The sequence below is a fragment of the Oryx dammah genome, unplaced genomic scaffold (genome assembly GCF_014754425.2).
Source record: "Oryx dammah isolate SB20612 unplaced genomic scaffold, SCBI_Odam_1.1 HiC_scaffold_23, whole genome shotgun sequence".
NCBI classification, from domain to species: domain Eukaryota; kingdom Metazoa; phylum Chordata; class Mammalia; order Artiodactyla; family Bovidae; genus Oryx; species Oryx dammah.
Window position 1 is genome coordinate 101,833,568 of NW_024070207.1, and position 27,245 is coordinate 101,860,812.

At 36.4% G+C, this 27,245-nt stretch overlaps 1 protein-coding gene across 6 annotated transcripts in view; it reads left to right on the forward strand.

The window, feature by feature from the left end:
* Nucleotides 1-27,245, forward strand: part of DMD (dystrophin) — a 2,254,125-nt gene that overhangs the window by 659,873 nt on the left and 1,567,007 nt on the right. For all 6 annotated transcript variants that reach the window (XM_040266338.1, XM_040266336.1, XM_040266334.1 and 3 more), the window contains one exon: nt 13,971-14,090. In XM_040266338.1, the coding sequence (XP_040122272.1) occupies nt 13,971-14,090 (120 nt within the window). The remainder of the gene's footprint in view (nt 1-13,970; nt 14,091-27,245) is intronic.

The window sequence follows — 27,245 nt, forward strand, 5'->3', positions numbered from 1 at the left end:
ATTGATTTTTAGTGTTCCTTCCAGTCTTGGTTTCAAAGTTTCCATTAGCTTTGGAATGTCATGCATTTCAAGCAAGGGCAAAACTATGGGCAGTGACCCTGAATATCAGAGGGAAAAATGTCAGCCCTGGATGCCCGGAGTCTAAAGAGGAAGCCAGGGAGCAGGCCCACAAGAGAGAAGTGGCAGAGAATGGTAGGGCAGCCATGTGAATGACTTAGGACAGCTGTGTGCAAAGGTCTCACCGGGAAACCAGGAACAGAGACCTTATGGAGGTTAGGACATCCAGGGTCTTCGTATTCTGCCAATTACCTAAGAGGTTTTATACTTTACTCTGGAAGATAAATAGTGAATGGAATGGAAATGTGTCTAATATTGTCATAAAATTTGAATAGATTGTCCATTACTTGAAAATGGGCCATTTCTGATGAGTATGAAATTGCTTTGAAGAGAATAAGGAAACAACATAATTATATGCAAGTTGATTATGTAATCATTTATATCTAGGATTTATTCATATAAGTGCATAAGGAAAACCAGAAGGGATTGGTTTACTGGCACAGAAAGTGAGGTTAGCTTCTACCTTTAATTGTTTAAACCCACTTCACAATATATTAATTTTTATAAAATTAAGACAAGGAAAAAATGCATTACATAGTGAAGAGAAAGTCTGACAGTTGATAATTCTCTCTTGTTACTTGAAGTAATTACAGTGAGAAGACAAAAATTTGACAAAATCAAATAATTTATAAAGTAGACTAATTTGTTTAAATTAGAAACATATATTTTTTAGACATATACACTAAAAGAAGTAAATTATTTGTGTTAGTCTTTCCATGCGTCATAAAACAGAAGAAAGGATAAATGTTCTTGCTTAGGTAACTGAATTCAAACTAAAGCCTTATTTAAATAATCACTGATTTACTTTGCAGCTTTTCTTCCCAAGGATTGTTAGTGAATGAAAATAAGGAAATTTCTCCTTCTGACAATGAAATACATCACTAACCTTGGAGTAGTCAGAAAGTAGCCCCACCCTGCTACATCACCATGCTTCTCACCTAATAGACGATTTAGTTGTTTTAGCTTCATATCTATAAACATTATATCCATCCATTTTATTTTTAAGAGATAATTAAAGATAACAAAATTAAAGGAGAGACACAGGTTTTGTTCCTAGGAATGTGTTTAAATTCTCACATCAGAGGGCTCTGGTGTGCACTCTGCTGTTCTCTTACTCCCTCTTGCTCTCTCTCTCTCTCAGTTGGAGGGCAAATCTTGCAAGCATACCATGCATATTACAGATATGCTTCTCTATGTTCTGTGACAGCATCCTTTGCTATCTTCATTTCAACAGCATTTTATTACGAGGCAGGCTAGAAATTCAACCACTGTGAAATGTCATGGAAATAAGTCACTTTTACTGAATCTGCCAATTAGGCAAGGTAAAGCGATCGATCCTGTATTGGTGGTTACTATTAAATCTAGTCAAACTATTATCTCTGAGTAGCTGGGAAAAGTCCAATTTGCTGCAAAATTTGGAAGAGACCAGTAATTCTTCATCTCTGTTGCTTTGGGGAAAGAATTTAGAGGTTGACTTTAGATCCAAGTCACCCAAAAGTGATTCTCTTTGGAGTGAACAAATTGAATCTCTCCATCTTCTTGTGACGGGGGACATGTCAGAAATAATTCTGGTTGGTTATTTCTGTCTTATAAGAGAAAGATTTTATTAGTGATGTTGATAAGGAATGAAAGGATTTCCCTTGAAGGACTGACAACATTACTGAGGACAATAGAAGTCTGCTGTGGGCTTGAAATTTCATTAATGGAAAGATGTTTGCTATTTTGGAGAGTATTTTAATCAAAAAGAAAATAATTGACTCAAGAATCTTGTCTCATAGCTCAGTCTCACTGAGATGAGATTTAAAGCTTAGTTTACTATCTACGTTTTCAATTCTTTTGAGAGGTTTAGACTTTTGTAATTAGTTACACTGACTTAGTAACAACATCAACAAAGTCCTTATTTTACAAGTTGTTAGAATGTACAGGTATCAGTGTGACATGTACCTGATGTTATGACTTTAGTAAACGTTCTTGGTTAAGTACTGATTAATACAAATTAAATGTTCTCTTAGAAGCACAGTCACCTATCCTTTCCTTAAAGCTTAGTTAATCACAAACATTTGGATTGCCAAGACTGTGAAATATCTCTTCCAGTGACCTTTAAAATGATCTGGATAGTCATGTAATGGGAAGGTTTAGATGTAATCCTGCCAAAGGATTTGACATTTCATTTCATTCCATTGCATTTTAATCCATATCACTGAACAGACATTTATTAAAACAAAATAGTTGTTGTGAAAAATACAGAGACCTACTGTGCATGGAATCTTCCTCGAGAAGCTCACATGCTGGTGTATCAGATAATGACACAGAAAACAAGTGGCCGTTATATGTTATATAAGGCATAATATGGCCAATGGCTTGAAAAAGTTTAAAAAAAAAGTGATTTGGGCAAAGGAAATGAGGTGGGGCAATATAAGGTATGTTACTTGTTTTGGTCACGTGTTGCACTGTGCTCACTGCTGGAGGACCACCACCTGATCATGGAGGGTCTTGAACTCAAGGCAGGCATTTGGAGCTATGCTATAGGCAGTAGGGATCCATTACTGATGATAAATTAAACTGAGGAGAGTGGGGATTTAGGAAAGTGTATCTTCCATTTTAGGAAGATACATCTTGTAAGATAAATTAGATCACAGCTGAACAGGAATCCAGGATATGTTAGGAAGATACTGCAGAAAGTATATAGAGCCTGACAGAAAGCAGTGTCAATGGAAATTATTTTGGAAATCAACAGCAGAACCAAAGAGGCTAGAATTAGGGAATTATCTGTTTAAAATAACAGATTCTGAGACTGGGCAATTGGGAGACCCAAGCTGGATTTTTTAAAAAATAGACGGTACTAAGAGAGAAATACAATAATTGGGAGGAGGACAAGTGATTCTGAAAAAGCATACGAATGCAGTAGAATCAAATAGTATAGAATCAAACAGGGCTTTTAGTGATTAGTAAGCTCTCTTCCATCTTTAGCAAGGTTAGAAGTACATGTTATTGGTTACTGCTATGAAATTTTTATTTCCAATTGTTTACCCCCACAAGTGCTTGGTGAATGTCTGATAGCTATGGCAGTAAAGGTAAATAATATATCAATAATTAGGGGGAAAAAAACTACTATGCTGTAGCCAGATAGCCAGAGAGACTTCTGTGTTTCTCCAGTTCTGGCCAAGTATTTAGCATGTGAATTGCATAACTGATGCTCAGTAAATGTTTTTTGAAGCAAATGCTTTCATTACTTGTGACTAGTTCTATGACACGCAGAGGCTCCATCACTGGCAGAGACATGAAACTTAAAATTTAAATAAGCAATAATTATGAGCAGGAGCAAGAAAGCACTCATATAGGCGAAGAACACATCTTTAAAGCAACTTACATGGGGATATTATCTCAGTGCCCTCTCACTAGCTCTTTTTTTTTTTTTTTTCATTCCTTCTCTGTTTCATTCTCTGTTCAAATATCTTAGTGGTTATAACCTTGATATCTTTTTATAAATGTCACAAAAGATACTACCAGCAGGCATACTTGTGTATGTTCATAGAAATCAAGCTTGTGAGCCTTGGTTATGCAGAAAAGCAAAACCATTCAATGCAATCAAATTCTCAGCTGGCTACCTACCATAGATGGCCAGTTCATGACGAAGATGTGCACAGTGGACTAGCCAGAGAAACTGTAGAGTCCATAATCCTCCAACTTGTGTGTGTGTATAGAATTCTGGTCTTGTGAGTTAGGTTGAACTTCATATAGACCGTAAGTTCTCTGTTTTGCCCTTATGTTTTCAGTCTTAGCCTCTATCACGTGTTGATTGCCCCTTTAAGCTAGGCTTAAAAACTTAACCCTTCTTCCAAGATTCTTTAGAAAGGATGGAGAAGACCTGAAAATTATGTTGTCCTGTTTCTTTCATCAGTTTCCATACGGATATTACCTGACCTTCAAGGGGCAGTGACTAGGAACCATGGGAGAAAAACATGGATCCTCTGGTGGGAGATCCCATGATCATATCAAAAGACAGCATATGAAAAACAGATTGCAGGAGAGAATATCTAAGTAGGAATGATTAACAAGAGAAAAGGGGGAAAAGCAGTATATAAAGAAACTAAGTCATATAAATAAAAGTAACTTGTACCTCCCTCCGACTACTGCTTAAAACTTTATATTAAAAACAGTTTTTGTGATTAGCATTTGTCATTCGCATATCACTGTTAAGGCATTCCTAAAGGACATCAAGAAAAACAAATGCAAAAAGGCAAAATGGTTATCTGAGGAGGCCTTACAAATAGCTATGAAAAGAAGTGAAAGGCAAAGGAGAAAAGGAAAGATATACCCATTTGAATACAGAGTTCCAAAGAATAGCAAGGAGAGATAAGAAAGCCTTCCTCCATGATCAATACAAAGAAATGGAGGAAAACCAGTAGAATGGGAAAGACTAGAGATCTCTTCAAGAATATTAGAAATAACCAAGGGAACTTTTCATACAAACATGGGCTCTATAAAGGACAGAAATGGTATGGACCTAACAGAAGATATTAAGAAGAGCTGGTAAGAATACACAGAAGAACTATACAAAAAAGATCTTCATGACCGAGATAAACATGATGGTGTGATCCCTCACCTAAAGCCAGACATAATGGAATGCGAAGTCAAGTGGGCCTTAGGAAAGATCACTACGAAAAAAGCTAGTGGAGGTGATGGAATTTCAGGTGAACTATTTCAAATCCTAAAAGATGATGCTGTGAAAGTGCTGCACTCAATATGCCAGCAAATTTGGAAAACTCAGCAGTGGCCGCGTGACTATAAAATGTCAATTTTCATTCTAATCTCAAAGAAAGGCAATGCCAAAGAATGCTCAATCTACTGTACAATTGCCCTCATCTCACACACTAGCAAAGTAATGCTCAAAATTCTCCAAGCCAGGTTTCAGCAGTTCATGAACCATGAAGTTCCAGATATTCAAGCTGGCTTTAGAAAAGGCAGAGGAACCAGAGATCAAATTGCCAACATCCACTGGATCATCAAGAAAGCAACAGAGTTCCAAAAAAAAATGTCTATTTCTGCTTTATTGACTATACCAAAGCCTTTGACTGTGTGGATCACAACAAACTGTGGAAAAATCTTCAAAAGATGGGAATATCAGACCACCTGACCTGCCTCCTGAGAAACCTGTATGCAGGTCAAGAAGCAACAATTAGAACTGGACATGGAACAACACACTGGTTCCAAATAAGGAAAGGAGTACATCAAGGCTGTATATTGTCACCCTGCTTATTGAACTTATATGCAAAGTACATCATGAGAAATGCTGGGCTGGAGGAAGCACAAGCTGGAATCAAGATTGCTGGGAGAAATATCACTAACCTCAGATATGCAGATGACACCGTCCTGATGGCAGAAAATGAAGAATTAAAGAGCCTCTTGATGATGGTGAAAGAGGAGAGTGGAAAAGTTGGCTTAAAACTCAACATTCAGAAAAGTAAGATCATAACATCTGGTCCCATCACTTTATGGGAAATAGATGGGGAAACAGGGAAAACAGACAGACTATATTTTGGGCTCCAAAATCACTGCAGATGGTGACTGCACCCATGAAATTAAAAGATTCTTGCTCCTTGGAAGAAAAGTAATGACCAACATAGACAGCTAATTAAAAAGCAGATACATTACTTTGCCAACAAAGGTCCATCTAGTCAAAGCTATGGTTTTTCCAGTAGTCATGTATGGATGTGAGATTTGGACTATAAAGAAAGCTGAGCACCAAAGAACTGGTGCTTTTGAACTGTGGTGTTGGTGAAGACTCTTGAGAGTCCCTTGGACTGCAAGGATATCCAACCAGTCCATCCTAAAGGAAATCAGTCCTGAATATTCACTGGAAGGACTGATGCTGAAGCTGAAACTCCAATATTTTGGCCACCTGATGCGAAGAACTGACTACTTGGAAAAGACCCTGATGCTGGGAAAGATTGAAGGCAGGAGAAGAAGGGGACAACTGAGAATGAGACGGTTGGAGGGCATCACCAATTCAGTGGAGATGAGCAAACTCCAGTGTTGGTGATGGACAGGGAGGCCTGGTGTGCTGCAGTACATGGAATCACAAAGAGTCAGACATGACTGAGCAACTGAACTAAACTGAAAAGAAATCAACCCTGAATATTCATTGAAAGGACCAATGCCAAAGCTGAAACTCCAATACTTTGGTTACCTGATAAGAAGAGACTTATTGAAAAATAACCCTATCCTGGGAAAGATTGAGCTTAGGAGTAGATGGAAAGGACAGAGGATGAGATGATTGGAGGGCGTCACCGACTTAATGGACATGAGTTTTTGGCAAATTGAGAGATGGTGAAGGACAGGGCATGCTGGTGTGCTGCAGTCCATGTGGTTCACAAACAGGTGGACATGATGTAGTGACTGAAAACAACAACATAAGCATTTCTTCCAAACAGTAAAAGCATGTAGGAGGACCTAACTATTGTGTGTGTGTTTAAAGCAAGTTTTGTGTTAGTAATCTTTCAAATGTAATAGGTTGAATTCGAGTATCACTAGAGAGATGAAACCTGAAACTCAGCTGAGTACACACACACTCTTACACACAGGAGCTTTTAAGTTTCTATTTATGTGCCTTATGATGTGGAATTATATGAAATATATATCTATGTCTTATGTTTATTTCATCAATATTAATATCTCTTATGTGAGAGGGATTATATCACAGATTCTGAAGCCATACTCTCTAGGTTCAAAACATAGTTCTGTGAGCTCAATGACTTTGTAAAGTTTAACTATGTTGTGCCTCAGTTTCTCCAAGTATGAAGTTAGAATGATGATGATGTGAATACCTATCTTATACTGTTGATAAAATAATTTACTAAAAACTGCATAACCCTGATACCCAGAATTATATAGATTATCTTAGGTGTTAGTATTATATAAGAGATGACTTCTACCCAAATGAAGTTGACTAGTATGGTAATAATCGTCTTATGATGTAAAGAAGTGATGAGTTATTTAGAAAAGGGCAGCATCACACTTTATGGTCTACAGAGTACTGTACAGATGATACTCAGTTTTAATTTTTTTAATGTAGTTGAGAAGACATATAATTTCCTATAAATACTATTAACAAGCAACGGATCCCAAAGATAACCTCACATATGAGATAATGCCATTAATTCAATTTAATTTTAAAAAGTACAGTCCATACCCATGTTCGTATTTTAAAAAATCAAGTGATTCCAGCTAATAGGTTACTCAGAAACTATTGAGCACTGAGTCAGTTACATGGCTCAAAATGTTACAGTCCTGTCTTAAAGTACATCAGTGCATCTACTAAAATGTAACTATCCAAGACCCCTTCACCTTACAGATACCCACTTTATTTATTTTTTAATACCTTATTTCTCCAATAATGCTTATTAGACGTTTCTGCCCTCTGCAGAGGGTAAAACAAGAAGGAAGGCAAAAACTCTATTCCTCACTTAACTGAGTTGGTCTCTGCTAAAATAGGGCTTTCCTTGTGGCTCAGCTGGTAAAGGATTTGCCCGCAGTGTGGAAGACCTGGGTTTAATCCCTTGCTTGGGAAGATCCCCTGGAGAAGGGAAAGGCTACCCACTCCAGTATTCTTGCCTGGAGAATTCCATGGAGTGTAGAGTCCATGGGGTTGCAGAGACAGATACAACTGAGGGACTTTTACTTTTTTCAGTCAATTATGTTCCCTTTTTGCATTTCTTTTTCTTTGGGGTGACTTTGGTTCACTGATTCTTGCAAAATGTTATGAACCTTTGTCTGTAGTTCTTCAGGCACTCTTACTATTTACCAGGGAGAGAAAAAAAGTGAAAGAAGGCATGCATGCATGCTAAGTTGCTTCAGTTGTATCCAACTCTTTTGCAACCCAGTGGCCTGTAGCCTGCCAGGCTCCTCTGTCCATGGCATTTTCCAGGCAAGAGTACTGGAGTAGGTTGCCATTTCCTTCTCCAATCTAATGAAATAGGCACATTTATTATCCCAGTTTTGAAAATTAGAAAGCTGATGTTTGGTGTGGTTGGAAACTTTCAGAAGGTCACATAGCTGGTTAGCAATACCTGCAGGAATCAAACCTAGGAATTCTGACGTTAGATCCCACACCTTTAACCATACACATAATTTTTGTCACTCTGTGTTCTTTTTCACATATATTCTGAAAGATACATGGGCATATTAATGGTCAGCTCTGTTTTTACAACAATTTTTCACATTTATTGAGCCTCCTTGAAATTGGTAAGCATTGGTTGCTTTTTAAAAAACATCATTGAAATGTTCTTTAGTGCCCCGCCCCTCACTCTTGTAGCTTAGGAGTTGGAAAAAATATAAACATTTATTTCTAATAAAAAGGTAACAAATGACTTCTGTTATAAAGACTAATATAACTATAAAATAATGGTTAAATAAGTAGCTATCTAAATAAAAGCTCTTTTAGGAGAGCCTGGTGAGGAAACTTATTTTAAATATTTAGCAAATTGATAATAAAATTGCATACTGTAAATAGATCTTCATGAGGGACTAGAGAGCACAGTGACCAGTCAGGCTTATTAAAGTCAATATTGGGCTGAAAATAAAATGGCCAATCATTTCTGAGTCATTTCATTCAGGGAATAGATAGAATAGGGAATACAGAGCCTAGCCCAGTGTAGAGATGATCAAAAGAAGGATATAAGAATAGCCATAAGAGAAAAGGTGATGAGAATGATATACTGCCTACCCACCAGTTTTCTGGTTTGCCTGGGATGTTTTTATTTGAAAATAAAATCAATTTATGTCCAGATTACTGTATTAACTAATTGTTCATAAGTATCTAGGGATTTTTTTTTGCTCCCAACCTGGCTTTTCTAAGATTGTACTTTCCCAAATGTTACACTTATCCCATGTTCTTAGAAACTATTCTGGTTTCTTAATATTTTTGCACAGTTTGTACTGAATATAGCCTTTCATTTTGTGTACATTTAGTTGGATAAGCTAAAAACTATGAATTACTTAATAGTTTATTAAGCATATTTCTAATAATATTAATCTAAAGTGATATGTGAGGAGGCAGTAGATGGCCTTAGAATCAGTGCAGAACCAATGACCTGTGTCATTTCTAGGTATGTTTGTGTGTATGTAGGACTTGCAAGTGTTGGCAGTTTCCTATTAAAGTAAAAGAAACGATAAAATAAACTATGCATATAGGCAACCAGTGTTTTTTCCTGTTTTATGTTGTTTAGCATATACTGTTATCAAGGGAAGTACTGTATACTCGCCTATGTAACTTACGAGAGACCCAGCCTTGTGTTTCTTTTCTATTACTCTACCTTTCTGTTAATTGTTGCTCTTCACTTCTAACTGTCAGATATAATAATTACCTTTCCTTAAATATTTCCATGACTTTATTTCCCAAACATTATTTCACATGTATGCTCAGAAAGGACAAAATAGCCTAAGTCTGAAGTAAACTTTGAAGTGACTCTTCAGTGATTGCTCTAACCACATTTTGAAGACCAACTTGACATGGGTTAGGGCAAGAATTCAGTACCACTGAAACATTTGAAGGAAATAGAAGAAAAGTCATACTTAAGTCATAAAATGTGAATATGTACTAAGGGAACAACAAATTTTGTCAGATTTTTTAGATATATAATAATTTATAAGAAATGGAATTATTTACAGAAGTATAACACAATCTAAGTTGGCCAAATCTAAACATTTTTAATGTTAAATTTCACTGTTGGCCTTTTCTCTTGTCATAACAAAAAAAAAGATTCTTAGTTGACATTAGAAAACAAACATTGCTGACATTTGTATCAAGTAATGGTATAGAAATTTAATTAGGACCATGACAGATTTTTTTTTTAAATCTGATAAGTGTAACAAATGTATCACTCCAATAAAAATTCTGGCAAGAAATATATAATAAAACACCTAGTATGTATCTGTGTGTATAAATAATTTATATTATTTTAATAAGGAAAAACAGGCTTTTAACAATCACATATTACACCATTTTAATCCGATGACATTATCTTCTAATAGGCAAAAAGCTTACTATATTTCTCTGGGGATACATCTGTACTTGAAATAATTTGGCTCATATATCAGGTTTAATTACTGAGTCAATTGTAAATATCCATTGTGTAAATCCTGCTATGAGAAATTGAAATCCATATGAAGTAAATATTTAATTAAAAATTAATTGTAAACTAGCTTTAAAAACTTTAATATATTTTAACAATTAATTGCCTTGAGAATCCATGTTTTCCCAAAGAGGGAAGCAGGGAGCTATACTTTATACCAATGATTAAGGCCCTTATTCATGGAAAGAAAGGTTGGCAGAAATTTTTAACTTTTAAACCCACTATTTTCTGTATGGCAGTTTTACTTCTAAGAGACAATTTCATTTTTAAAAATGAAGTCTGGACATTGGATATTTGATAGTCTTTTGCAGATAAGGGAATTAGCTAATACTATAATATTCATTAATATTTATTTTTGGAGTTAAGTTCTGGCAAAATAGAGAATATGATTGAAATGTTTCAGTAGTTTTCTCTTGCAGCTGTTGAGTATGTTCAGAAAGGTCAATTTAAGCTTTTCTGTTTTAATCCCCGATTAGGAGTAAATATATATATAATTTGAATAAGTCATAAAAGAGAAAAAGAGATACTGGAAGTGACTTAAATATAGTATATGTTAATTTACTGCAGTGCTATGCACTGTTCAAGATTTCATCCACTGTGGAGAACCTTTTCCATATTCCTTTATTTTCCTCTACTCACTTTGAGTTCAGGTAGTTTTCATATTTGATTTTTGAAGCTATTAACTCACAACTAGCTTACTGGTACTTTGTGTTAGCACTTCAGCAAAAGCATAACATGTAAACCTTTGATCAATTTGGCAAAAATATAATTTCTGATTGTAGAAGCAATAGATAAGCAAAATAAAATAGAAATCTAAGTACTGGAGGGAAAAAAAAACTAGTATATTTGATCACATATGTTTTGTAAAGATGCAACCTGAGTTTCAAAATAAGTATTTCATGAATCAAGCAATGACTTTCTCAGTTTCCTTTGCTAAAAAAAAAATACGAAAACCATAAAAAGGTAAAAAATGTGAGCAATATTTCCTAATTGTCTTTAATATATGTAACTGAATATACCCTCATGCTTGAGTGATAGGAAAAAAAAAAAAAGACTTGGCCAAATTAAAGAAACCAGTTTATGATATATTGGCCACCAAAATATTATTTTAGTTATTATTTTTAAAATTCCTGGCTGACACATTTGAAATGTTCCCAGTCCTGGCTTATATAACTCAAAAACCACAGACTAAACATGACTTTCAAGGGCAACTCTGAATGTTAATGTTTCCATTTTCGGCCTCACGGCAGAAAGAGTTTTATTAACCAGTGTAAGCTCTGGAATGTCAAAGGCGTGATAGGCAGTACAGACTCCACACACAAAATAGATGCATAGTCATTTTATTCTAAATTGCTTCACTTGAAAATGTACCATGAAAATCTGGAGAGAGGAAGTAAAAGTAAGTGATTTTATAGTGCTCTAAAAGTTGAGACTTGAAAAATAAAAGTCCTAGGATAAAAATACTCCAGCATTCGCATTTGTGATGTAGCTAATCCTCTTAGGTTCCCTTACACCTGCCATACAGTTCGAATAACTAAGAGCAAGTCCCATAGTTTCCAGGCAGCCTTGTCTGTAGGGACTGCAGGTTTTCTAGAAACTAACAGGCTTTGTGGGCTTCTCTGGTGGCTCAGATGGTAGAGAATCTGCCTGCAATGAGGGAGACCCGTGTTTGATCCCTGGGTCAGGAAGATCCCCTAGAGGAGAGCATGGCAACCCACGCTAGCATTCTTGCCTGGAAAATCCCATGGACAGAGGAGCCTGGTGAGCTACGGTCCATGGGGTCCCAAAGTCAGACATGACTGAAGTGACTTAGCAAGTGTGCATGCACAACAGGCTTTGTTTCAAACCTACTTCTTCTTTCTTGTAATATATCATAACATATTCTAAGAAGCAGAGTAGATGATTAGGAATTTTACATACTCATTTAGTCATTTCCAGGTAATAATTAGTGTAGCATGATAAGATCTTGGTGGAACTGGAGCTCCCAGGCCAGGTGTCTTGGATCTAGAACGGCCTCCTCTGTTTAGTCCTCCTCTATTTACCATCTATTTATTCCTCTCTGCCTTTCCCTGTTTATCTTTATAAGAAATCGATACACTGTGATTTTTTAAAGATTGGAATACTGTTTGGGGTTATATATGCTTGAAAGTCTAATTATAATTACACATTAAAAAAATAGAATCTTACCCATTAGATTGTAGTCTTTACACAGTCAAGAAGGGCCAAACTCATCTGTGCATATTGCCCTCACCCCTGCACGTGGCGCTGTTCATTCAATAAAAAATCATTGATCTTTAGTTGAATGGAGTGTAGTGAGAAGGACAGAGAGTGTCTCTGTTCTAATGAACCTTATATTCCAGTACGTAAACAACACATGACTAATACAGAAGAAAAATCTGAATGTGAAAATGCGAGGTTAAGAAAGTTATATGACTCAGGGAACTCAAACCAGGGCTCTCTAACAACCGAGAGGGGTGGGATGAGGTGGGAGGTGGGAGGGAGGCTCAAGACGGAGGGGACATATGTATCTCAATGGCTGATTCATGTTGATGTTTGGCACAAACCAACACAACACTGTAAAGCCATTATCCTTCAATTAAATAAGATTTTAAAATAGATAAAATTAAACTGTATGATTTGAGTTAATAAAAAGTTGTAGAAATGGTAACTCAGAAGCAAATTTGGGTAGCATCTTCATGAAAAGCCTTTCTGAGCAGGTGACGCTTAAACTGAGTCCTGAATGATAAGAAGGAGAGATTATTTAAAGATATGGAAGAAGAGCAATTGGGGGTAAAGCAAACAGTTTGACACACTGTGAAAGAAAGAGAAGATAAGTATGACTGAAACATAGTGTCAGAGGGTGAAAATAGTATGCAGTTACTTTAGAGAGGAAGGAAGGTACTAGATCATATAAGGATTTCTGGTTACATAATTTGGATTTTCCTTCTTAGTGTCATGGGACCACATTGGTTCTTATCCAGGGGAATGCCATCCGATTTTTAGCTGAGTGGAGGAGAAGGAACCAGCAAAGTAACAAAAAAAGCAGTTCTTAGTGAGATGCAAGGATAATCAGGTAAGGGTGGTGCCTGCAACTCAAAAAGAGAGAAGGTCCAATATGGAGTGGTTAATTAGGTTGGTAATTGGAATGTCAATTAAAATGGTATCACAAAATGGCTATTAGATTTGGGAACCTGGAGGTTGATGGCAACCTTTATAAGAGATGTTTTAATGGGATAATGAGTAAAGGGAATAATAGGGTAAGGGAATGGAAAGAGTAACTGTAGAAAACACAATTTTTAAGTGAAGAGGAACACATAACAAGGCAGAAGCAATAGGGGTTTGGGGGGTCAAGAGTTTGTTTTGTTTTGGTTGTTAATGGAGAACTGCAGAGGAGACACTGAAGACGCTCGAGGCAGCCAGGTATTTTAGGAGAACAGTCCTTGAAAAGGTGACAGGAAGTGGGATAAAGGACAGCACATCTTAGTATGCCTTTATCAGCAGATGCTTTCTCTCTCTTTGCTTTCACATCCAGTTGACAAAAATGTGCAAAACTTGCTGAGCACCATAGCAGAAAATTTGCTTGAAATGGTTCTAGTCTAATAAAAATTGCATTAGTCAAAGCAGAAATGGCAGAAATGAATCACACTCATTTGGGAAGAAATGTTTCTTGGCATACAGAGCAGGAGACTTTTAATTTCCTTTAAAAATTTTATCTTTCAGGTGCTTCAAGAAGACCTAGAACAGGAACAAGTCAGAGTCAATTCTCTCACGCACATGGTGGTGGTGGTTGATGAATCTAGTGGTGATCATGCAACTGCTGCTTTGGAAGAACAACTTAAGGTCAGATGATTTTCTTTAATATAGTAAATGTGTCATTCAAAGTAATTAATTGCAACTCAGAAAATATTTAGAATATTTAAAACAGAATTTGTAGATGGCAAATATTAAGCATGCAATGTATTTATTTAAACTGATCCAACTTATGTCTCATCTGTGGGACATTTGTGCATAATTCCTTTTCACTATTCACTGTTTGTTCATAGCAGCTTCTTGACTTTTGGGGAAATACATAACTGCAGATCTATTTTTAATTATAGTTGAATACCATATATGAGATAACTGGTAGTGGAATATTATTTATGTTCTCTTCAAGCCTGCAATCTGAGGACAAAGGTTAAAAAAAGAACGCAAAAAGGATCACATTCAATCAAATAAAAAGTCTAACACCTTCATTATGTTTATTCCTGGAAGCCTTCAGTTTTAAGTCTCATTGAGGATGTAGCAGAATTTTTAAATCATGGAAGTTCCGTTGGAGCAGACCCTTAGCCTATCAGTCTGTCATTCAATCTGACTCATAGTAATTGTGTCCTTGGATCAATTTAAAATGATAAAGTTGTATTGTATTTTTTTAAATGTCAACAATGTGTATATGCATATACCAAACCATCAACATTAAGGAAAAATACAGCAGTTTATCATTCAGAATGTAAAACATACATTCACATATTTACACAACCACAGATTATATTGGAGGCATTCATTGTACCCACCAAATGCCTGCCTTTCTTTGTGATGGTTAGGGGCCAATAATCTGACACGTCTCAGGATCTAATCAGTGTGGGTTTAAATAGCTTTATAAGGCCAAGATTGTTCTAAACCTAGTTTCTCTTACCTAACCTATAACACAATTTCTTAAAGCCTTATCTCTGTTTTCTTCTCTTTTTGTGTGAATTGTATTTTTTTTAATCCCAGTGAAATGTCATTTCCTAAGGTTACTGCTTTAGACTTCAATCTCCAACAATGTTATCTCACTCTCCATCATTAAATGAGAAAGACAAAGCTGTTGAACTGCTACAATTGAGCATTTAATATATACTAGTGATTCATGTTAATTGCTTATGTTTCAATGAATTTGCGAGGATTACAGATCTAAAAAGGTTTATGACACTCAATAATATAAGGTCTCATTGCATATGTGATCAGATTTGTTTTACACACAAACACACATATATGACTTGCTAAAGGCCTGACAGGCTGCTGCTATACCCATCTTAAGAAATTCCATGGTTCTAATACAATAACGTTGTGACTATTTACAAATAGGTAAAAATCTAATATTCAGTGATTCTTGACATTTTCATAAAAGTTGAAAGAGGCCTGGAGGCAGAGGTTAGATGGGTGACTGGTTTAAAAAAAAAACAAAAACAGAAACTTTTCTAAGTCATAGAGTATTTCCAGTGAAAATAACAACTGAAAAACATTCAGTTTGGCATCACCAGACCTAGTACAACTAGCTTTAGAATATAATTATTCCAAGGTGATGCCTGTGGGACTAGGCCACCTTGAAAAACAGTCCAGAGCACTCACAGATGGTGACTGGGTTAGAGCTTAGGTAATAAATTAAGAGTGGTGGCCCTAAGGTTTTCTATATTTATTATCCTACTTACTCTCATTTTTTACACCATACTTTCTGCCTTTAATTATTTGATCCAGAAACTTCTACTAAGATAGCCGTGCACATATTGGCTGTTCCCGATTCACACAAACTCAGTTCATATTTGTCTGTGATTGCTTCCCCCTTAATTAGTGTTGAAAATAGCCTCCCAATCTCCTCTTTTCCCCTTAACCCAGTTTCACCTTATGATACCTCATTTCCTGTACTGTCACCTGATTTTAGATAATCTTGACTAGTGTCTAAAAGAGCAGTTAAGGGACTTCAGTGGCGAGGAGGCCACTGCTTTAGCCTCTCTTCTATTCCAACAGTTTCCTCAGTCTCAGAGGAATCCATCCATGTTTAAATTGTATGCCTTATTTAACCATTGGTTTGAATTGCCCTGAAATACTGGGCTCTCATTTGACTTTGAAATTTTGGTAATTCTTTTTTAGGTCCCTTATGAGTGATACAATCTTATCTTACCTAGCTTAATTTTTATAAGGAAAGAGAAGAGGGTGAGAAGATGATAGAAAAGGACGAGGAGAGAAGAAATAATAAAGAGTAAAAAGATAAAATACACTAGAGGAGTCGCTTGAACACCAACACAAATGCCCTCTGTGTGTGTGACAAGAAGTCTATGTATACTTCAGAGACTGAACTACCATGCTTCATACTGGGCCCTGAGGAATTCTGTTAGAAGTAATAATAAGAATTTTAGGAAAAAGAAACAGGTATATGGACTCAGTACAGTGGGTGGGGGAACTGGCAGGAAACCAAGAAGAATCCTTAAGAGTTCTTGTTGAAGTAAGGTCTGGTCATCCCACACCTTCTTTCTCCCCCCAGGCCTCCCATATCACCACAATGCCTTAACCCATTTCTCTCCAATTTGTAGAAGTATCAGAGCCTCAAAATGGATACCCAGTGTCTTTAGGAAAGAGATACAGATGAGGGAAGACTCAGAAAGGAAGTCTTTGATGTAATTCAGTAACAGAGAGAGAGAGATGAGCTTCCCATCTTGACTTAGAATTCTAAAAATACTCCTCATGGAATATCTTTACATGTATTGACTTAGTTCTGTGAACTCTGTTAGAAGTTAGATTTTTCTCTAACTTTAAAAGACTTTTAGAAGTCTTCTTTTTAAAAGGTTTGAAGAAAAACAAAGTTAGGTCAGAACATATGCTTAGGGATTCTGAAAGATGGCATGACTTATGAAGGATAATACTCTGAAAAGTGCAGTCTCTTGTAAATTAATTTGATTCTGTCTCTCAGAGGTTCAGCTTGTCCCTCAGCAATGTCACCACAGGTCAGAAACTTGTCCTTAGCTTTAGAGGTTTCTGTGATATCAGTAGATTTGTAAGCAGTGATGACAGTTAACTAATTTTCCTGAGAAATAGCTTGGCTAAAAACTAAGGTAAGTAATTTATGTGGCATCTTCAGTCATGGAAGATATTACCATACCTCTTTCTTTTTCTTTTTTTTTTGATTACTTTTAATGTCTTTACTATATCAGAGGGATTATGCTGGTAACAGAGGTAAAATGGTGAGCAAAAAAGAGAATTTGTTCTGCCTTCCTGGGTCAGAAATGGGTAATTTGCAAGCATGCTACCTTCCTTGGAACCTTTAAATGAGGGTAGCCATTTCTTAGGCTCCCATTATGAATTCAAATGCTGATTCCTTGTCACCCTTCATCTCCACAGTAGGCCTGGTGGCTGCTCTCTTGGTACTTGCAATCTAACAGAGGAAATAAACACTAATTACATGATTTACAAAAATGAGCAAATATTTAACCATGGACATAACATTTCTATGAGGGAAAGGAAAAAGGTTTTGTGACAACAGATTAGTCTGACTTAAGCTGAAGCTTGAGCATGAAATGATTCCCTAGTAAAGTGATGTTTATGATCTAAAAGACACATTGGATGGAACTGTCTGAAGTATATGTATAAGGGGATTGGTGGATGTGCATATGGTTGCCAGAAAGGAGAAACAGTATATCAAGTGAGCATGGCACTCTAAAAAGTGAAAGTGTTAGTCACTCAGTCATGTCCAACTCTTGGTGACCCTTGGACTCTAGCCCGCCAGGCTCCTCTGTCCATCGGATTTTGCAGACAAGAGAACTGGGGTGGGTTGTCATTTCTTTCTCCAGGGCTCGAAACCAGGTCTCCCACATTGCAGTCAGACTCTTTACCATCTGAGCTATGAGGGAGGCCATGGCACTCTCAAGAAATTGAAAAAGAGCTAGTTTGGTTATAGAAATGAAGTTCAGAAGATTGGAGCTAGCAAAGGCTTGGTAGGTAGACAGGGGCTTATCTAAGAGCTAGACTTAAATGTGTGATACTAAACTCCACTATCATTCATTCAGTCAACAAACATGTATTGAGCAACAGCCTTTTGCCAAGATGGCGACTGGGACCACCATTATGGGAATGGGTGGGGCACACAATCATGGTACCTGCCCTCCTGGACCTACACTAATTAAATGCAATTAAGTGTAAGTTTTTGGTCATGATGAGTTTAGTGTGACAGATATATACCTTACTAGATGACTTTTATCTTGCTCCAGAAGGTAAAGAAAGGCCTACCTAAGTGGCAGAAAGTGAACTCTGAAGATTAATAGAAATTGATTAGGCAACAGTAGAGAGCAGGAAGGTATTTCAGATAGAAGTACTATATTTATTCAGTTATTCGAACAGATATGTATTGAGTACCTACTAGGTGCCAGCCAAAAGTCTAAGCTTTGAGGTTAAATATGGACAAAACATAAATCATTTCTCTCTGAAGCTTACGTTCCAGCAAGCATTAGAATACCTAAGCAAGCTTTATACTATGAAAAAGGTGTTGAAAACTATAAGGGAAAATAGACTGGAGAAGGAAGCAGTTTTACATGGAGGAGGTCAAGAAGGTGGCATTTGAGCAAAGACAAACAAAATAAGGGAGGTGTTTCGGAGGTGCATAGGTCCTATGGTATTTTCGCATTTGCAAACTGAAAAAAGACTATAAATAGAGCATAAAGGAAGCCTATTGTTCTAGGGAGATAGCTGTTTCTAGTGAAAAAAGAATCAGAAACCTGGTGAGGCCAGTAGCTTTTACAGAAGATGTTCTAATGAAAACATTTTCCTGATAAAAGGTAGAACTATTAAAATCTCATTTTTAGACATGTTCTTATGTACAGGTTTAACACTTGAGTGTCAAGCTAAACATATTAAATGTGTCTAAAGGCCACAGACCTGTGAGGGTTTCTGGCATATAAAAAGTGTAGATTATTTTGCTAAATGACCTCAATCTTAAAGCTATTGTCTAAAATTTTGGAGAATTAAAGGTATGTCAAAAGAATGGATACATTCAAGTAGCCTCTTTTGAAGAAGAATAACCTGGAAACTACAGTTTTAGAGCAGATTATTAACGTAAGGCTATGCACACATGTATAGTTTCTTGCTCATCTAGTGAACTTAAGAAATTTTATTGCATAAAAGAATAATTTTCAAAGTTTAGAAAGGTCTGTAAGAACTAGGATACACTCATTGAAATCAAGACATGAAAATGAACTTGATATCAAATGACATTGAACAATTTGTGCAAATATTATGTGGTATTATCAAGACACATTCTTTGGTGGCTATATCAAGTTGGTTGACCCAGTAGAATGGAGTAAATAGAAAATGTTTTGATTTCCTTGAAGTATTTTGCAAAGTTATGAGATGTCTATGGATACAGTGAGCCTTCCTATTTCTATGTGGGTTGGTGGTGAATGTCTGTGTTTTAATATATTCCTTCCTGTTATCTGATTCATGTGGGAGATAATTGTGCTGAAAATGACTGGACCCCTTTATTCAATCCTCAGAGTCAGAAAATTTGGGGACAAGCATCCATTTGATGATATAGTTGGGAAGTACACCCAACTTCACCCCCATGTGAGTGGTTACTGGATGAGTTCCTCTCTCAAATGACTTTAGAAGTTTTATAGCAATGTCCTGTGAAGTTAGAATGTCACATACAAGTATCATATACTTGTCTTTCATGTTTTTAATCAGAATAGGCATATTTACTGATTGAAAGTTTACTGCTTAGTTAAGTTTTTGATAAGAAAGATCTCAGGCCCCATCTATACATGTAAGAGCATGTATGCACACACATATAAATGTAAGTATTATATCACTATATACATACAGTTATACAAATGCAAGTACATGCTTGTGTATACATTTACATTTTATCCATATATATGGATGTGTGTGTGTGTGTGTGTATGGAAGGACGGGAAAAAGAGAGACCAACTGACCTTTGATACAAATTTAAGATTAAATCAAAGCACGATGACATAAATTCTTAGTAAATTAATGTGGTCTTGGATACAGCATAATGTCTAGATTATAAGGACTAATAATTATGTTCTGTGCTGGTTCAGATACACTTTTAATATCTTAACTGAATTTTTCAGGGAGAATGACAACCTACAAAGAAAGTTCGTAGAGCCAGGAGTTATTTAGTTTTAAGAAAAACCTAAGCAGAGATAAGGTACATGTGAGCAATTTTATCTTATTGAAAAAGGAAGACATTTTCTCTGTTTTACTTCAGAAGGTTGTGCTATCAAAAGTAGGCACAAGTTGATAAGCCTGTATGTCTTCTACCCAGACCTCTTTCCTGAGCGCAATTTTTTCTCTCCCATTTTCCGCTGGATATATGCCCTGTGAAGTTCAAAATGGACCTCAAGTACAGCAAGGTGAAACTTAACTGATTGTGTCCTACTTGCCTCTAAACTTGCTTCTTTTACTGACTCCCCCAGTTTTGTTATTGCACCACCATTCACCTTGACACCTATACCAGAAAGCTGGAGGCATATCTCTTTCCATTCTCTTGTGAGCCCTGTCATGTAATCAGTCAAAACATTGCTGCACCGTCGCTCATATTCAGTGCTTCATCTTGGTTCCTGTTACTATTCCCCAAGATAGGGCCCATACCTGCAACCCCTGGAAACCCTTGCCTGAATTCTTATCTTGCTTCAATCCAATCTTCACATTAAAGTTAGTACACAATTTCAAGAGCCTACATAATAGATTCTCCTCTGCTAAATCCTAAGTAACTTACTGTTCTCCAGAGACTCTTATCACTTAGGCCTACAGTGACTAACTGCCCCCCCCGACCTGTCTTTCAACACTTACCTCCCATTATACCCCTAATATCCCTCAACCTACAGTCCCTTCCTCCAGGCTATTTCTGATCCTCTGTATATCACCTCTGTACAAGCTACTCCTAGCACTCAGAATACTCACGTTCATCATGTCTGCTTGGAAAAGTCCTGCCTCATGTAGCAGACTGAGTTCAGATTTTCATTTGTGAAGGTGGTATTTTTATATAGTGATGATCACTCCCTTTTTGGTGCCGTCTATATACTATGATTGTGCCTCTGTTGTTTGGAAGGAAAATAGTCTACTAAAAAGCAACTCCCTCTCCCACTGAGTCCAAAAGTCCGCTATACACATCTGTGTCTTTTTTTGCTGTCCTTCATACAGGGTCATCTCAGTGGGAGAGGGAGAGGGTGAGATGATTTGGGAGAATGGCATTGAAACATGTATAATATCATGTAAGAATCGAATTGCCAGTCTATGTCCGATGCAGGATATGGCACGCTTGGGGCTGGTACGCGGGGATGACCCAGCGCGCTGTTGTCGCGCGCGCCCCCCCCGGGGGGTTCAGGTTTGGGAACGCATGTACACCCGTGGTGGATTCATGTCAATGTATGGCAAAACCAATACAGAATTGTAAAGTAAAATAAAAAATAAATTAAAAAAAAATAAAAATTAAAAAAAAAAGAAACATCCTCAAGTTCTTTAAGGTCTGCCACTTGGCCCTATGGCTCTCTTGATATGCTTTGTCATGTTAATAAAAATCTTCATTGATTAAAAAAAAAAAAAGCAACTCTTCAGAAAGGCTAAAATGTCCCCTTGTCTGTCATGGCTTGGAACTGGTTGAAAGTTGCTCACTGATGTCTGACTATTTGCAACCCCATGGACTGTATAGTCCATGGAATTCTCCAGGCCGGAATACTGGAGTGGGTAGCCTATCCCATCTCCAGCAGATCTTTCCAGCCCAGGAACTGAACCGGGATCTTCTGCGTTGCAGGCAGATTCTTTACCAACTGAACTAGGGAACTGGGATATGGAATTAAAAGTGTTTATGGTACATACCTTTGGAATAATTAGTGTGGGGAAAAAAAGCTATGAAATGTTAAATCCTATAGAATTAAGAAATAGAGGTTATTTATGAAGAAGAATACATAAGAAAATAATTTTGATCTCTCTCTCTCTGGTCTCTAATTTTGTATTTGCCAAATAAAAAGCATGTTTAAAATAAAAATAAATGTGGCAGAAATACTTTCACTGAGCAAAGTGTCAACAACTGTTGCCCATGAAGCAGTAATTATAATTATTAGCACTTCTGTGTGCTCATTATTTCCTAAGAATTGTATATAGTACGTATGTAATGCTATCTCTGTTTCACAAATGAGAAAACCTATGTGTAATGAGGCTAAATCCAAGTTCATGTAGTTTGCAAGTGGCAGAGCTGAGATTGCTTAGGCTTTGTCCTGATCTCTCAGTTTCATCAGAGAAAATCATGTTGTGACCTTTAGAAGATTATTATATATAGGGGTATATATGCAAGTATGTTAGAATGATAATATTCTTCATGAATATTAAGTGTTAATTCTCATATACTCTAAAAAGAATTCTGGCCCTGTAGGTCTCTGAAAAAAATCTTTTATACTATGGCACAATTTTTTTATTGGAGTACTCTGAAAAGTACATAAATCATAATTAAAGCTTGAAGACTTTACATGGGTCACATACCCATAGTTCCACACCCAGATAAAAAGATATTATGTTGTCAACATTCAAAATGCTTGTCAAGCCCTTGCATAGTCATAAGTTGCTCCCACCTCTATCCTGATTTGGAGAAGGCAATGGCACCCCACTCCAGTACTCTTGCCTGGAAAACCCCATGGATGGAGGAGCCTGATAGGCTGCAGTCCATGGGGTCGCGAAGAGTCAGACATGACTGAGAACTTCACTTTCACTTTTCACTTTCCTGCATTGGAGAAGGAAATGGCAACCCACTCCAGTGTTCTTGCCTGGAGAATCCCAGGGACGGCGGAGCCTGGTGGGCTGCCGTTTATGGGGTCACACAGAGTTGGACATGACTAAAGCAACCTGGCAACAGCAGCAGCAGCTATCCTGATTTATAATACCTCAGATAAATTTTGCTGTATTCTTCACTTAATGTAAATGGAATTGCGTAATAGATAGATAGGGTGATGCATGACTTTTTCCACTCAACATTGTTTGTGAGATTCATTCATGTTGCTTATATTAATAGCACTAGTTCATTAAATTTTCTTTTTATGAATATACCACAGTTTAATTATACAATCTACTGTTAAGAAAATGTGGGTTGTTTGAAGTGTAGGACCATGACAAATAATTCTGCTATGAAAATAATTATACATATCTTTTGGTGAATATTTGTATGCTTTTATATTGGATATTCAACCAGGATTGGGATTGCTGGATCATTAAATATATGTATATTTAGCTTTATAGGTATTACTAGAGTTTTCTAAAATTGGTTTATACAGTTTTTTCTCTTCAATAGTCAATAAAGATACAAATTGCTCTACATCTTCTTTACTACTTGATACTGTCAAATTTTTAATTTGACCCTTTCTGATAGTTGTATAATGACATGTCTTGTTTTAATTTGCATGTACTGATGACTCATGAAGTTGAGTACAATTTCAGTTTATTTCAGTTGGTTATTTGAAAGACCTCATTTTTGAAATGTCTGTTTTTCTACTGAGTTTTTTATATTTCTCTTAGTGACTTGTGGTTATTTTCAAAATATATATTCTGGATGATAATTCTTTGTTTGTTACCTATATTACAAGTTGTTTTTTTTTTCCCCGCTAAGTACCTTATCTTTTTATTCCTTAATGAATACTACTTTAATAAACAGAAGTTTTAAAATCATTATACCCCACTTCAATATTTTCTGTAATGGTTAATGTATTTTTGTCTTGAGTTTAAAAATAGCATTTCCTACTCTAAGACCTAGAAGATATTTTCCTGGAGGGCTGTATAGGAACTTTATTGCTTGACCTTTCATGTTACATTCCATCTCATATTTCTGGTGTGATAAAGGAATGAATGTCCATTTTTTTCCTATTTAGATCCAACTGACAGAGCATGATTTATCGCAAACAGTGTTCAGCAGCGTCACCTTTAGTCAAAAACCTATACATGTGTGGCTCATTTTATGGACTCTACTTCTGTGTGTACATTTGCCTATCCTTATGTCAATGCGATATTAGTCTTAATTACAATAGCTTTCTAATTTTTTTTTAATTAATTAATTTATTTATTTTTAATTTTTACTTTACAATTCTGTATTGGTTTTGGCATAGATTGACATGAATCCACCACAGGTGTACATGCATTCCCAAACATGAACCCCCCTCCCACCCCCCTCCCCACAACATCTCTCTGGGTCATCCCCGCACGTCAGCCCCAAGCGTGTCATATCCTGCATCAGACATAGACTGGCATTTCGATTCTTACATGATATTATACATGTTTCAATGCCATTCTCCCAAATCATCACACCCTCTCCCTCTCCCTCTGAGTCCAAAAGTCCGCTATACACATCTGTGTCTTTTTTGCTGTCCTGCATACAGGTTCATCATTGCCATCTTCCTAAATTCCATATATATGTGTTAGTATACTGTATTGGTGTTTTTCTTTCTGGCTCACTTCACTCTGTATAATCAGCTCCAGTTTCATCCATCTCATCAGAACTGATTCAAATGTATTCTTTTTAATGGCTGAGTAATACTCCATTGTGTATATGTACCACAGCTTTCTTATCCATTCATCTACTGATGGACATCTAGGTTGTTTCCATGTCCTGGCTATTATAAACAGTGCTGCAGTGAACATTGGGGTACATGTGTCTCTTTCAATTCTGGTTTCCTCTGTGTGTATGCCCAACAGTGGGATTGCTGGGTCATAAGGCATTTCTATTTGCAATTTTTTAAGGAATCTCCACACTGTTCTCCATAGTGGCTGTACTAGTTTGCATTCCCACCAACAGTGTAGGAGGGTTCCCTTCTCTCCACACCCTCTCCAGCATTTATTGCTTGCAGATTTTTGGATCGCAGACATTCTGACTGGTGTGAAGTGGTACCTCATTGTGGTTTTGATTTGTATTTCTCTAATAATGAGTGATGTTGAGCATCTTTTCATGTGTTTGTTAGCCATCCGTATGTCTTCTTTGGAGAAATGTCTATTTAGTTCTTTGGCCCATTTTTTGATTGGGTCGTTTATTTTTCTGGAATTGAGCTGCAGGAGTTGCTTGTATATTTTTGAGATTAGTTGTTTGTCAGTTGCTTCATTTGCTATTATTTTCTCCCATTCAGAAGTCTGTCTTTTCACTTTGCTTATGTTTTCCTTTGTTGTGCAGAAGCTTTTAATTTTAATTAGATCCCATTTGTTTATTTTTGCTTTTATTTCCAGAATTCTGGGAGGTGGCTCATAGAGGATCCTGCTGTGGTTTATGTCAGAGAGTGTTTTGCCTATGTTCTCCTCTAAGAGTTTTATAGTTTCTGGTCTTACATTTAGATCTTTAATCCATTTTGAGTTTATCTTTGTGTGCGGTGTTAGAAAGTGATCTATTTTCATTCTTTTACAAGTGGTTGACCAGTTTTCCCAGCACCACTTGTTAAAGAGATTGTCTTTACTCCATTGTATATTCTTGCCTCCTTTGTCAAAGATAAGGTGTCCATATGTATGTGGATTTATCTCTGGGCTTTCTATTTTGTTCCATTGATCTATATGTCTGTCTTTGTGCCAATACCATACTGTCTTGATGACTGTGGCTTTGTAGTAGAGCCTGAAGTCAGGCAAATTGATTCCTCCAGTTCCATTCTTCTTTCTCAAGATTGCTTTGGCTATTCGTGGTTTTTTGTATTTCCATACAAATCTTGAAATTATTTGTTCTAGTTCTGTGAAAAATATCGCCGGTATCTTGATAGGGATTGCATTGAATTTGTAAATTGCTTTGGGTAATATACTCATTTTCACTATATTGATTCTTCCGATCCATGAGCATGGTATATTTCTCCATCTACTAGTGTCCTCTTTGATTTCTTTCATCAGTGTTTTATAGTTTTCTGTATATAGGTCTTTAGTTTCTTTAGGTAGATATATTCCTAAGTATTTTATTCTTTTTGTTGCAATGGTGAATGGAATTGTTTCCTTAATTTCTTCTTCTACTTTCTCATTATTAGTGTATAGGAATGCAAGGGATTTCTGTGTGTTGATTTTATATCCTGCAACTTTACTATATTCATTAATTAGCTCTAGTAATTTTCTGGTAGAGTCTTTAGTGTTTTCTATGTAGAGGATCATGTCATCTGCAAACAGTGAGAGTTTTACTTCTTCTTTTCCAATTTGGATTCCTTTTATTTCTTTTTCTGCTCTGATTGCTGTGGCTAAAACTTCCAGAACTATGTTGAATAGTAGTGGTGAAAGTGGGCACCCTTGTCTTGTTCCTGACTTAAGGGGAAATGCTTTCAATTTTTCACCATTGAGGATAATGTTTGCTGTGGGTTTGTCATATATAGCTTTTATTATGTTGAGGTATGTTCCTTCTATTCCTGCTTTCTGGAGAGTTTTTATCATAAATGGATGTTGAATTTTGTCAAAGGCCTTCTCTGCATCTATTGAGATAATCATATGGTTTTTATTTTTCAATTTGTTAATGTGGTGAATTACATTGGTTGATTTGCGGATGTTGAAGAATCCTTGCATCCCTGGGATAAAGCCCACTTGGTCATGGTGTACGATCTTTTTAATGTGTTGTTGGATTCTGATTGCTAGAATTTTGTTGAGGATTTTTGCATCTATGTTCATCAGTGATATTGGCCTGTAGTTTTCCTTTTTTGTAGTATCTTTGTCAGGTTTTGGTATTAGGGTGATGGTGGCCTCATAGAATGAGTTTGGAAGTTTCCCTTCCTCTGCAATTTTCTGGAAGAGTTTGAGTAGTATAGGTGTTAACTCTTCTCGAAATTTTTGGTAGAATTCAGCTGTGAAGCCATCTGGACCTGGGCTTTTGTTTGCTGGAAGATTTCTGATTACAGTTTCAATTTCCGTGCTTGTGATGGGTCTGTTAAGATTGTCTATTTCTTCCTGGTTTAGTTTTGGAAAATTGTATTTTTCTAAGAATTTGTCCATTTCTTCCAGGTTGTCCATTTTATTGGCATATAATTGCTGATAGTAGTCTCTTATGATCCTTTGTATTTCTGTGTTGTCTGTTGTGATCTCTCCATTTTCATTTCTAATTTTATTGATTTGATTTTTCTCTCTTTGCTTCTTGATGAGTCTGGCTAATGGTCTGTCAATTTTATTTATCCTTTCAAAGAACCAGCTTTTGGCTTTGTTGATTTTTGCTATGGTCTCTTTTGTTTCTTTTGCATTTATTTCTGCCCTAATTTTTAAGATTTCTTTCCTTCT